This window comes from Crassostrea angulata, chromosome 8 (assembly GCF_025612915.1).
Source record: "Crassostrea angulata isolate pt1a10 chromosome 8, ASM2561291v2, whole genome shotgun sequence".
In the NCBI taxonomy this organism is placed as follows: domain Eukaryota; kingdom Metazoa; phylum Mollusca; class Bivalvia; order Ostreida; family Ostreidae; genus Magallana; species Magallana angulata.
The window spans coordinates 47,283,708-47,298,037 of NC_069118.1; the positions used below are offsets into that span (position 1 = coordinate 47,283,708).

Consider the following 14,330-nt stretch of genomic DNA (forward strand, 5'->3'; position numbering starts at 1 on the left):
TAAATAGTAAAATTTGCCGGATGCCTTATATGGATACAACTGTGAACGGCCAAAGCCGATCAGAAAATGTGACTTCCTGAAATCAAAGATTGCTCTAATGGACAATTACTTGATCATTCTGCCTCCTTAATCTCAGACTTATGGATTTACAGCGATATTGATACTGATTCTCTATACTCTATCAGATTACAATATTTCCATCGATTTAGAGTATCTATTATATAAATTTACAACGATTTGAAATTGTTCAAAAAAAATTAATGCCGTAACATCACATCAAAGACAAATGGTAAGCAATTGCTTTTGTTTTTAATTTGTTTTTGCCATTAAAAAAATTTAGCAAAGAAAAACAGATTGATATTTCAAAGAAAAGTTTTTTAAAAAAAAATACTCCTAAAATGCAGACCTAAAGAATGCTTATGTGATTTCTTTCACAATTCCGAAATTCGCAATTCAGTAGTGACGTCTTAAGCTTACTGTTTTTTCCACCTAAAATCTGAAGGCTTATCTCCTACGCATTAGCAATCAAAGAGGCATTTGGATTAAAATACAAAAAGACCAACAGACTCTCTTCAAACGTTTATTTATGAAAGTGAGGGTGCTTCTACAGTTGGATTGAAACTTAATTATTTTTAAGTAAAATCCTATGATATTCCTTTGATCTTTGAAATTAAAATATCTTTTTTCGAAATATAAACGCAATACTTTCTAGCCAAATTTGTACAAAATTTATTTTTTTTATTAAAAAAAATGGCTTAACATGCTTTTCATCTTTTTACAGACAATAAGTAAATTACAAGAAAAACTCAGATTTTATTTTTTGGTAATTTTGGTTTTTTGTATATCGTCATGCTTTCCATATGGAGATTCTAGCAGAAATACCATTGAAATTGTACTTTTTGACCATCTCATAATGTCATTTATGCATTTGAAATCTGTTAAGGGTGTTTTATTTATCATTGAAATAAACATACTATATATTTGGAAAAGTTTGATGTTTTGGCAATGAATAAGCATCAAAAAAATTATTTGAACAAACTGTTGTTATATCACCCAGAAATTGATAGTTTAAAATAAGATGCTTCTATCTATTTCATCAGTTTTTTAAAATTTATTTACAGTTCGCAAAAATAGTTGAATTATTTAAAATATGGTTTTTGAATCATTGTATCATTCAGGGAACTAATTAATAGTTCTCTGTGCATTATGCATTTAGGTTTTTTTTTAAAGTAAAAAAAATTACTCGTCTCTTTTAATTGGTCTTATACTTTATGATTAAAGACAAGTTCAGTTTTCGTTTTCTTAAATCCATATGTTAGGCAAGAGGAATAAGACAGCACAATTCAAATATTTATAGTATGAAAAGCTCAAAAAGGAAACACAAGGTCGTGAAAACATTCATGCTATTAAGTAACCCTGAAGCTTATTATAGGCATGACTTCATATCACAATCCATTGTTATTGAAGTCCAATTCCGTGTTAAGGTAAGACATATTTCCATCTCATTTACACTAACACCATTCAATCCAGACTGCTCTTTGTTACGTCTAAGCCCTTGATTTAGTCACTTTTTGGAAAAGAACGCAAAATACATACACTGTAAGAGATTGCTTTTAAATCCCCCCCCCCCCAAAAAAAAGAATAAAATCTGAGTAAAAGTCTAGACTGATCTGACTTTTGTGCTATGTCAAGGTTACAGTAAATTCACATTAACTCTGGCATTTTGCAAATTCGACATAAAATAGAACATCTAAGAACTGAAAGTAATGGAAGCTAGGCCCCTCAGACAGGGCAATCCCGATGTTGTTTTTTTTTTTTACTTCTTTCTGCTGACAACCAGGTAACACTTGTGGAAGAAAAATAATTGTCAAAGATATTTACTTTAAAGGTAAACACAATTGAATATCGATTCGTCGGCGAGGTTTTCTGGTTGATGTCTTGTTTGCATACAGCGATAAACTTGCAACATTCTCGTAAAGATGGATATTTCAAAATGAAGCGCTTATTATCCGTTCGACTCAGAAAAGAAATTTATTAGATATCTTCATAAGGAATTAATTTCATGATCTTTGTTTACAACAGTTAGGTGTCGCTAGATTTTAGTCAATATGATATGATTGGTTTTAATGAATTTGTTGAATTTCGAATTTCGTTTTTCGAGTCTCGAATAAACTTTATTAAATATTGCTAGAACAAGATATATTTAAATACGCATTTGAATAGTTAGGGATTGAGTCCGATTTCGCATTGAATGCTAATTAAAAAATATCCAATAAATGAATAAAATTCAAAAAAAAAACAAACAAATTAACAACCAAACAAAACTTTCCACATAGAAGAAGCATTAAATGGAGTGAACAACTGAACATTGAATATTTATTACGTCATTTACAGTGCATAATTAAAAAAAACCAAACTATTGTACCCGTACAATATTATTTTAAAAAAAAATTCTCATCACATTTTTATAATAGCTTTTCCGGTGTTGCGTCCTTCAAATAAACCCATAAAAGCATCAGGCATCTTTTCAAATCCTTCCGTCACATGTTCTTTGTATTTAATTTTGCCCTGAAAGGAAATAAACAGGACACATGTATATTTCTTTCGATTTAATATCAAAATGTGAATAAATAGGGATGGCCGCGTTAGCTGGCTATATATATATGTAAATTTTTCTTTTAACAAAGTAATTGATTGTAAAAAATATAAGTAAAATTTACTAAATTACTGTAAATGTATATCAGTGTGTTAGATAAAAGAAACAGTTAAATCGTCTCGTATGGTAATTTGAGTCTGACATCTTCATGATTATTTCGTGCAGTTCGTGATTTTTCTTAGGTTGCTTTATGTTTCGACCAATCGATAAACGTGGCGTGTAGATTTCAGTCCTGTTAGTTTCTACACCTGTTCTATAAAGCTGTGAATTAACCATAAGTTTTCGTAGGGAATAGAGGGAATCATTCTCGGTAGATGTAAATATAAAGATATAACTGCTAAAATATTCAGTTTTTAAAGGTGAGATGTTCGGAGTTGTTCTGTGATGAATAAAATGTACGTCTGTAAATCTTATTGTCGATCTGATAGATAATTTTTGTTAAGTCTAAACTACAGTGCTCCATGAATGAAACATATACAGATTGAAATTATTATGATCTCATTTGTTCATTAAAAAAACTAATTATTAAGATTTTATGCTTAAGCTTTTTTTATGTTTGCATTAATTTAAAAAGCCGTTTCATCTTTTCCAACACTAGCTCTGAAACTTTAAAACATTTTTTTAAAATCTTAGATTAAGACAAAAAAAAAAAACAAAAAAAAAAAAAAACAAAGCAGCTTAATAAGTCTTAAGTTATATCAGCATTCAAATAGACATGATTTCTTGCAAACCAGAACCCTTTTATTTTTTTTCAAATTTTGCGCATCCATTTCAATCCTTAGAAGTTATTGAAAATGAAGGACATGTGTCTATAATGTATTTTAGTGTAATGCTATGTTTTTCAATCTAATGGCCTTTGAACATTGTGTTTGTGTATTTCCTAGATACATGCAAATGTGTCTATTCCCAAAACTCGGTACATTTCCTTTTTATGCAATCATTATGAAAATCAATGTTTTCAGCTAGGTTATGGCTGTATTCACAAAAAGGTAAAATATTCGCATTTTTAATCACTTGCCATCATTTAACAGTTCACCTTAAACTACATTAGATATTCGCATTGCTTATCTATAGTCGTTTTATTACTGAAATATAACCTACGTGTGACAAATACATGCTTGAAATTTTAAGTTAAGAATGATTTGTCAGATTTTCTTTTGATCTAATGAAGGGAAAAGTGTAATTTTTCAGTGTGTATACATGTAAATAGAACTAATTTCTGCCTGATATATTTTGCTACTCATTGAAAGCGATTATAATATTTTTTGAAAGAATCGGTAGTTTTCTTTTATTGCAAAAACTAAATTGTTACTAAATTACAAGAAAAATGCTTTATTTAAATGGTCAAACAAAGGCTTTACTTTTATTAATCGCACAAAAGCGTTACAATTTCGAAATGGGTTTTTTGTAATATTACTAGCATACTCATAAAAGCATTTTATTAGTGAAGTGAAACCATTGATATGTGAAGGTTGAAGGTTGAATAACACGTCATTACATTCTATTTTATTAAAAGAATTTTATCGATAGCAACATCTACTACATGGCTTGGTGAATAAAGTGTCGGGCTTGTGGCCCGTACATCCCGAGTTCGAACCCTGCAGGGACTTTTGTTGTAACTTACTGCATTAAATTTTTTAGATATTCCTTTTTATTCTAAAATTGCAAATATTTCGCTTATTTGACATATGTACAGTTCATTTATCATTACATGTATATCTTATTTATCTTTCATAATCAAATAATTTACTGTAAATTTGAATGACTTTTTTCCTGTTATTCCACCTTAAATAGCCTCACCTCTTTAATCCATTGGAGCATGGCGGTTTCCCCTTCTTCCCACCTTGAATACCACCTTAACACCAGGAATCCCTCTACTCTTAGCTGGGATTTCATTATGCTAAAGAAAGGCAGTGGTCCTATTCAAAGAGAAGAAACAATTAAAATATTAAATTAAAAATTTAAATTTATCATGCTCTGCAATGAATGCAGAAAACACATCGTCTATATATCACGTGATCTGATCCTCTTTCAGCGCTCATTGGCATGAGCATTGAATATTAAATGAACACACATTTATTTAGTCAATTGTCTAATTAATTGATAGTCAAATAATCTCAGAGGAAATACATCAATACATCTTTCTATATATTTTAAAAAGTGTGTTTTACGGTTGAGAAAAGAGTACAAAAGAAAATTCAAACGATATTTTGTTGTTTGAAATATATTCAGTTAATGTAAATATTTATCAATATGGTCGGCGCATTTTAACAGAAGAGATATAACTCGTGCAGTGATACACTAACCTGTTGGTACACTGGTGTCGTTATAATTGGAAATGGAGCCACAAATTGAAACTCTCCCAAATGTCTTCATATGGGTCAGGACCTTAACAGTAAACATACCACCGACCTGAAAAAAGATAAATAAAACGTTCCGGTTAAATATTAATTCAATTAAAATTGTAATAAAGGATTAATTTATAGAAAAATCCAAGTTTAAGATTCTGACTTTAAATATATTGAGGTTTAAGTACAATCTGATTAATATTCAATCTTCGACCCCCTCCTTTTTTGTATTGTTGCTATACGAGGATCAGATAGAGGGTATGTATTTTTGAAATCTATCTTGAAAACACGGTGATAAAAATTCGTATAATGGACTTAGTTTTAATCAAAGCACTGAAGTACTTGATTTTATCGATTATTATTTATCTAATCAACGATATGTTATTTTGCTTGGCAAGTAGTTAATAATCCCTGTTTGAATTACGCACATTTTTATAATATGGATTCTCGGACTTTTCTGACAAGAATTTCGAGAAAACCTCTTATGAATCATGTTGTGTTATATTAAAAAAAGAATTGATCTCATCAAACTATATATTGGTATTTGAAATATTTCAAAAAGTGTACGCAGGACAGATAAGGCAACACATCGTTTTGATATGCTAATGAAGGGATAATGAGTTATGACGTCATAATATACGCCCCGCCTCTGTATTACCATATATAGAATATATACCAAAAACAGCAGTTTAAGCATAAAATACGGCTGATTTAATACTTCATAAGCAAAATATAACTACGAATCACTCATGTGTGTTTTTATAAGTTTACAACAATCAGAATATACGAAGAATTTCCATAACGCATCTGTCGTATGGGTGTGAATCTGCGTCCCAAAAGCGCTCGTCAGACGATGTAAACACGTGTAGCTGGTATTCCCGATGATGGCGATCTTTTGATGATTTATCAGGTATGCAGATTAGATATGCAGTGTATTTGTAATATACCTGATAGCTCAATAACTATTTTATTGTGATTTTATACTGTTGATGCATTTCTGATCGACTTAATGTGTTGTTTTGTTCAAAACATGAGGAGAGACTGCATTGTTTACATTTAGGCCTATACAATGTTCATTGTACATGTAGCTTTATTGCCAGTCCGTTAAATTGTTGATCATTTTCACCAATCGACACGAATCAGTTCATAGTACCTGTACTGACAATATCTAGCTTTACACAGCTGTTTGTTTTTATTTCAATTTGTAAGTAAACAATACAAAGACTGTGTGAAAACAGCTGATTTGATTTTCTGAAAATCAGTACAGTGCAGGCTAAAAGATGCTGATTTCATTTTCTGGAAATTGATGAACAGCTGATCAATAACACCTTTCTACTGTGTTCAAAGTTCTTCCATGACAGTTCATTTATATTGTTTACACATTCATCCAGTTGATATATTAAGATGTTTATGCACATTAATTCTTAATTATTACTAGTTTGTTTTTAGAACTCAGTATATTACTACGTCCATAACACTGTTTGAAATCTTGAAATCACCTGGGTTCATACTTATGATGCTGTACTACATGTATTGGTAATAAAAAAACCCAAATAATAATAAACAAATGACTGCATGTCTCCATCTGATTTTCTCTAAATGAGGAATCTACATTCATGGTCATATATGGTATTGTGTGTGTAGAATGTGCATATGTAACTTTCAAATAAAATTTGAAGTGTTGGCCATTTTACCCATCCATGCATAATATATTATGTAGACCTTTCACAAAAATGTTCAAATTACTGTTGACATGTCCTTATATGCATTTAAATTAAATTGTATGACTTCTCATAATTATATTTTGTTATTTGCAGAGTAATTTGAAAAGTGTCACACTGATTTGAAAAAAAAAGGCTGGAAGAAAATGTAAGTAAATAACATACATGTATAAGTTCAATAATTTATCATTGAAATAATGACCAATCTGATTATTCTATGAGACAATTCAATTAGAAAAAGTATTTTCAAGTACGAATGGTTTCATTTAATGTTTTAAAATGATTGATATAAACCTATGTTATTCATAAATCTACAATTTTGAATATTGCTCATCAACAAATCAACAATACATGGTATTTTTTAATTCACACTGACTGCACCAGCATTATATAATATCAATCAATCAAATCAGTTGTGTGTGTGTGAGAGAGAGAGAGAGAGAGAGAGAGAGAGAGAGAGAGAGAGAGAGGGGGGTGTGCATTTTTAAGGTCAGGCCGGGTAAAATAAAGGGATGCAATTAAACTAATATCATGCACATATCAGGGGTGAGGATGCGAATAATTTCAAATCGATCAAACTGAAAAGCTGTATTTGAATTTGTGCAAAATTAAATGTACATCTAAACATAATGAAATGTTTATTAAGATAAATAAATTCTATTGAATATCAAATTGTAGAAAATCCTCCATTTTAGTCTTTCAGCCATTTTGATAACAAGTTAAACTTAATGAAATTTATATAATTTTCATTTTAGCTGGTACCTGCTTTGTCTTGAGATTTACAATGATGTTCTTATTGGTGATCATTTACCCGCACCCTTATCCTGGTGTCATATACAAGATGAAATGATGGAAAGAAAAACCTGAACTTTAGAAACAGGAAGACTGTGTTTTTGAAGAGAGAAGAGGACCAGAACTAAGAAGTCATACAATAAACACATTGACATCATAAAAAGAAATTGCAATTTTGAGTTTGCATGCATATGTCAGGTTTAAATGTTGGCACAGAATTTTTTTTCAGAAAGTCCCTTTTAATATCTTCTTGAATTAATAAAACAAATGAACCAAATATAATTGTTTATATATATATAATTTTGTTTGAGAAGTGGAAAGGGGATGGTATGTAAATGGGCGGGAGAGAGAGTCTCTCACATAGGAGAATTCATACTTATTTAAATTCAATATATTGATGTGAACCAAAAATGGCTTTTGATCGCCTTAATTGTTGTAGGATTTACACACTCTCTTTCCTTTCTAGGTAATGAGAAATGAGCGTTTAGAATTTATTTTGTGAATGAATAGATATGCTAACCCTCCCCCTCTCCTTAATCTTAATCATTCTGCATGTGTTGAATAAAAATAAAAGTCAATTTTAATGAGTGTTTAAATTACAAGTGAAACATGTGTAATACAAAGGTGAATACTGTTGATTGCTTATGGGGGATGGGAAAAGGCCTCATACATGGGCAGATCTACATGTATAGTCCCCGTGGCAAATTCTAATTTAATTCACAATTTACATAGTAAAACACCATGGTACCTGGCCCCTTGCAAACAGAATAAAGTTACCCCTTTGAACCCCCTCCCCAGAATAACAGACCCAAGCAGTGCTATAGAATATGCAGTCATTGGGCAAAGGCTGCACATAAATAATGAAAAAAATGCTCCATATCTTATTTTTTAATATATATTATGAGAACAATTTAGTTAGTTTATCAATATCAGGGGCTTCATTTGTCTCTGTTGACATCTAATCCCTCAAATAATTGTGTACAATTAGCTCTTATATATTTTTCTCCCATTACTAACAAAATATTAAGAAACCAATAACTCCGCGAATGCGGTTAACCAAGAGAACTGACACACAACGGTTTTTTGTTTACATCCATGATACAACAGAGGAAATGCGGACGATTTATCGTAACCATCGTTTCTCTTTTGAAATAAATAAAACAGAAGCACTATGTTTAAATAACCATTTACATAATGTACTGTTGAAACATATCCTAAAATTAATTCGGATTATGTGATAAAATGACATCGCGCCTATTTTAAAAGAGTTATCGCTCAAAGAGTTACCTCCCCTTTTGGGATCACTTGTGCGTTTGAAATGTGTATTGATTTGAGAGGACTTATAGATTGAGAAATTAAATGCAAAAGTTCAAGTGCAAGACGGCTATAGATATTATTAAACTTGGTATGATTTTCTTCCCTTTTACGAGTTCTTTATAAAAACTGATGCTCATTTGTTGAGAGATGAAGGTTTACTTTGTAATTGCAATGAAAATATACAAAAATGCACTATTTTAGGAACAAGTAGCCAGTTTTTAAAGAAATTTTCATAATTAGTAAACTGAATGAGCATTGATTTCTATGATGTATGGATAATTTTGAATATGTTGCCATATTACTTACGCTTAAATTTCTTTGCCTTGCCCTTGAACTTTTTGTCTCATTTTAGCATTGACGATTTTTGTCTAAAAGACGTCCACGTGACCCTAAAAAGTCACGTGACCGACAAATTTAGACATGGTCAAGTAAAGGAGACCCATATCTTTACAATAACACCCAAAATAGTTTAGAACTATTCATTATGCAGAAATGAATAGACAAAAGCAAAACGACCTCCTTTTACTGCTGTTTAAAAGCAAAATGTTGCCTTAACTGTCCTGCGTATGGATCCAACCAATAATGAACTCAAGTCTCGTTCAAACATATGCTCGGCTGTCTCCGTTAATCTCCGACAAGTAAGAGATACAAGGGCACGTGATAGCTTGATGATGCGACCTCTAAATATAGACTGACTATCTGCTTGTCGGAGATGTATGGAGACAGCCGATGGTTCAACAGACTATATTGAACTCTGGCGTAGGAATACATACAACTGCAAAAAACTTCTAAACTGTTCGTACTATTTAAAATCTGACTATTTCTTAGGTATGTATAAATAAGTTTCCTTTCAAAAAAATGCTTCAGCGTACATTACATCAAATTTATCGATTATTTTCAAGAACTAACTCTTGTCAGCGGTGATGATTTGTGCTTAGGTCCAAACACTGTTTCAGTTTCGGTTTGCCAGAGTAGCTGCATAGAAGAGTTGATTAAAATCAGCTCCCAAAAATAATGAGGGAAACCATACAAAAGTTTGATATGGAAATAAAACTGATTTATCGTATAGACCTGTAAGAGCAACTATAAAAATACTTATCAAGTAAATAAGACCAAGTTTTTATACTAAGTAATATTAAGAGCTTAGTTTTCTTTCAAGTAAACACGGAAATGCATTTACCGTTGAGTAATTTGATAAAACGTTTTGAATTAAAAAGAACACCATTTTTACGGCTGCAAACTTAACGCGTTTAGAATTTACAGATTTGAAAAAATAAACAGTAACATACAAAGACAACGAGGACCCGAACAGTCCCATAAATCATACATTATCAAAGTAGCAGTCCACGCTGTTGTCAGGAGCAGCTTCCTTCAGAGCCGTGTCGACATCCGTTTTCTTGTAGTTGTAGGCAAAGTCAAAGCCCAGTTCTTCCTTGATCCACTTACACTTCTCCTCAGTTCCGGCGAATCCAATCACTTTGCATCCCTGAAGAAAACAAAGATAAGGGGGTTGCATTCATTTAAATAAATCAACGAGGGTCGGGATAAATATGATAAACAAGGTATATTGTAAATCATCTAAATTCGCGATGAACAATTTTCTTGAATGGTATTTTTGGTGTTTTCTTAATGGTGAAAGTGTTTGGAAACAATACTTTTTAGAATAAAAATTAATTAGTCTTTTTTATTCTGAATTTCATTTAGGGGTATCGATTACATCATGAATTTCTCAAAAATTGAGCCGTCACGAGTTTTAATGATTTTGCTGACAGGTGACCTTGATTTTTGCGATCTGTCCCACCAAGCTCCCGACCGCCCCCGCGGCACCGCTAACCACCACCGTCTCACCTGCTTTCGGTTGGCAGAGTTCCAAAAAGCCAAAATAAGCCGCCATGCTGCAATGAAATAAATAACAATTATATGTACATTGTTACGCACTGACTTTTATTTAAACAGATATTAATTAAACATATAAGAATGAAAATAATTCTAAACGTTTAGGCATCAATGTTTGAGACATACTTGCTTTTATATTTACTACAAAAATCGTATGCACTTTCAAAAAGTTGAGATATCTAACAAACACGTATACCACGTCACTTGTATACTAAGATTTGTTTACAATACTCCATTTGCTTTCGCGACAAAAATTGTATTGATTCCTAAGGGAAGACATGGTGAGAAGACATCGATGTATATCAATGTTATTTTGATTATGCCAATTATAGAATTAAATAATTATTCTTTTTACCCAGGCATACCCATGGCTCCCATCATGAGAGACAAGGGGAGGTCACCCATTTCTGCTGAGCGGGAGATCTCTTTCTCGGCGTCTTTTACCAAAGTGTGCGTGCGCCATCCTGCACGCAAGCGTACGATAGAACCCACGGGATATTTGGCGTTCTTGCTGACAATTACCCTACCAAAAAATGTCTTAAGAGCTGAAACCCCACACATCTAGTTTACGATCATGAAAGTTTCTTTTATTTTCTTTTTTCTCTTTCTTTCTTTCTTTCTTTCTTTCTTTCTTTCTTTCTTTCTTTCTTTCTTTCTTTCTTTCTTTCTTTCTTTCTTTCTTTCTTAACATACCAATACCACTCCATGTAAAGCTTTTCTTATTTTCCTGATAGAAAGTAAGATTTAATACAATACAGAATTTTTCTGTGACAAAACTACTTGTTTATCACACATATTATCACACGTATTTTGTATCACACATTTTGCATACTTTGCGATTTGCTCTCCGAAAAGTGTATTGCCTACTGCATTGTCGGTCTCAGCTTCAAATCTGTAGAAAATGTAAATAAACAGAATAAGTAAAACAAACATATGGTTCCAGAAGATATTATATATTAGCAAATTATACTTAATGTTCAACACATGACAACAACTTAATGTACTACTAAGAATTGCCGTGAATTATAGCAATCAAACATATGAACTCTACTGAAACTGTAATATGACGGATTGTTTAAAGATTTTGATATTGAGAATAAATAACACTATACTATAACTCCTGTGTAAAACAACTAATCACTATAATGTAATTAAAAAATAACCAAAAAACAAAAACCCGAAATACATTTGTATATTTTTATTTTAAATACACACCACGAGAAACGATGTCAGTTTAACCTTATATAAAAAAGTTACCTCATGTATGGATCAACAGTCAAATAAACTGCTTCACACAACAGCTCTGAAATAAAAGGTATAAGTTGATCAAAACAACCTGCACTCACACTGTCTGTCTGACTTTCTTTCTGTCTGTCTGTCTGTCTCTCTCTGAAGTTTAAGGGTCCAATCATTTAAGCAAATATGATTATGCAATAATAGACTTTACCACCTAATTTCAAGTTATCGTTAATGTAAAAACTTCTGACTTCAGACTAGATTACATATTAAGGCCATTAAAGAAATCAAACCAACCAACCAAAAAAAAAAAGGATAATGAGAGACTTGGTCATCAACATGAGAAACATGTTTAACGTCTACGTGTTCGATTATATTTATTTGCGATTAAATACTGTTAAGGAGCTATATTTGGCTTTGTATTCTATATAGCGCTTTTGGGGGAATGCGGTTTTCGCTAAATCAAGTACAAGTACGCTAAATGCTATGCATACATGTATCAGAATAGTCACAACTCGCAACACGCTTATACAGATCCGCGCCAACTGGCTCAAAAACTACTTTCTGCCAAATATTGCACACGCAAAATATAATACGTTTACATTATACTACATGCTTTTTTTATAACAGCTATATAAATAGAATACGAAAGGTATTCCCTTCTCAAAAACTGCACAATGATAATAAACAATCAATTGCGTGTTTTACAGGTTAAGTTTTTTTAATGGTATCACCTTATGAATAGCGGGGGGGGGGGGGCATTCAGGTTGATTAAGGACACACGTTATCGTATTGTTTGCTCAGCCCGAATGTCAACATTTAGAACATGCACATGTCTAAAAATCGATAGAAAATTGTTAACAAACTTGTCAACTCAATGGAAATAAACCTACCTCCATCATTCAATTTTTCTGGAATATCTTCCTTAACAAGCTTGAAGTTATCAGGGGTGACTTTTCCGATGAATGGCTTCGCCAACGTCCACTTCTTGCAGAGAACCATCTTGTTTTCTGGAGTTGGTGGTACGCAGATATATATACACGACGCACGAGAAATCACAGCAAGATTAAGAAAACCGCGATATCAAACCAACCACCTTTATATTACAAACCTGCTCAAATCACATCCTGGGGCATTCTGAAGACAAAGGGATATCTCCGGTTACTGAAACTTTAGACGGAAATGCTAGGAGTTTATATAAGGATACTTGAAGATTTATGTTGAGGACCGGGGCATTACATGTATAAATGTAAAGTTCTATTATTTGTAGAGGAGAAATAAGCCCAGACATCGTTAATAAAATTAAAAAAACAGTATATACCCATTTACATGAATATAGAGAAATTGTTTAATATAATTAAGATAACCCAAGTATAATGTAGGATAGATCGTTATAGAAAAAATCATTTATTTAGTTAGAATACAAAACAATAGAAGGAAGAAAAGTTTGACTTGGTTGCATATTAACTACTATACATACCATACTTTTATCACACACTGGTTTTCACCGTCGTGTTGTTTGGGGAATAGCTCAGCAAATTTGTGGCTATGTGATGTACTCACGTTCACAATACCTGATTGAATCAGGTATAAATATAAAATCCGGATAAAATCTGTAAATTAAAAAAAAAACTGTCTTTATTCGATTGCCGAAAGATGGAAAGTGACTTTGTAAAAGTCACTTACCATTGCGGTCAATCTACAGACTTTAGTTTTAACCAATCAGGTAACTTGTTTTAAAAAGGTTTACGCCCAATTTCGGCAAAATTTCTTTGATGCTTGGCACTATTAGCTAAGCCAAAGAAGGTGTTACAACAAAAGTTTACAAAAGATGTGCGAACGAATTAGCTAACAAAGGGAACAACAATTTGTTTTTCAGAAAAAAAACTTAAAGGAAATTGTGCGAAATAGTAGATATTCTTAAACTAAAATAAAATAAAGTTTACTCATACATGCGGTATATTCTAATTGAATATTAGAATTAATCTAAAATATAAAATCAAAAAATATCATGAATTATAAATTCATGTTAATCATAACTGTTACATTAAAAGTTTAAAATTTATCAATTTAAACATAAACTGTTATAGTTAAGTTTAAATTGATAAATTTTAAACTTTTAATGTAACACTTTCATAAGAGCGATGATTAAAATCAATTCTGTCAAATAAAATTCCACGCAGTTGCTGAAATGTCCACTGAAGAAAATGCGATTCCTCCCGAACTCATCAATTTTATAACAGCATTTTAAATTAAGATATGCCAAAAAAACAAAAAAACAAAATGACGAAGCGGCAGGATGGGTTGATTTGCAAAGAATAGGGGAGGGGGCCTGATTCGTTACCTTTTGACAGTGATCCTTTT

The 14,330-nt window shown here is 31.7% G+C and overlaps 1 protein-coding gene and 1 long non-coding RNA gene across 2 annotated transcripts; one reads left to right on the forward strand and one right to left on the reverse strand.

The window, feature by feature from the left end:
- Window positions 1–2,354: 2,354 nt before the first annotated feature.
- LOC128159905 (prostaglandin reductase 1-like) lies at window positions 2,355–13,049 on the reverse strand. The gene is made up of 9 exons (XM_052823129.1): window positions 12,860–13,049; window positions 11,988–12,033; window positions 11,563–11,622; window positions 11,086–11,253; window positions 10,612–10,729; window positions 10,162–10,320; window positions 4,963–5,068; window positions 4,457–4,575; window positions 2,355–2,568 (listed from the first exon to the last, which is right to left on the reverse strand). The coding sequence occupies exons 1-9, from the start codon at window positions 12,966–12,968 to the stop codon at window positions 2,458–2,460; spliced, it is 996 nt and encodes a 331-aa protein (XP_052679089.1). The 5' UTR covers window positions 12,969–13,049; the 3' UTR covers window positions 2,355–2,457.
- LOC128159907 (uncharacterized) lies at window positions 5,575–9,085 on the forward strand. The gene is made up of 3 exons (XR_008240209.1): window positions 5,575–5,914; window positions 6,822–6,873; window positions 7,481–9,085. It is a non-coding gene; the product is annotated as an uncharacterized LOC128159907 (long non-coding RNA).
- Window positions 13,050–14,330: the final 1,281 nt, after the last annotated feature.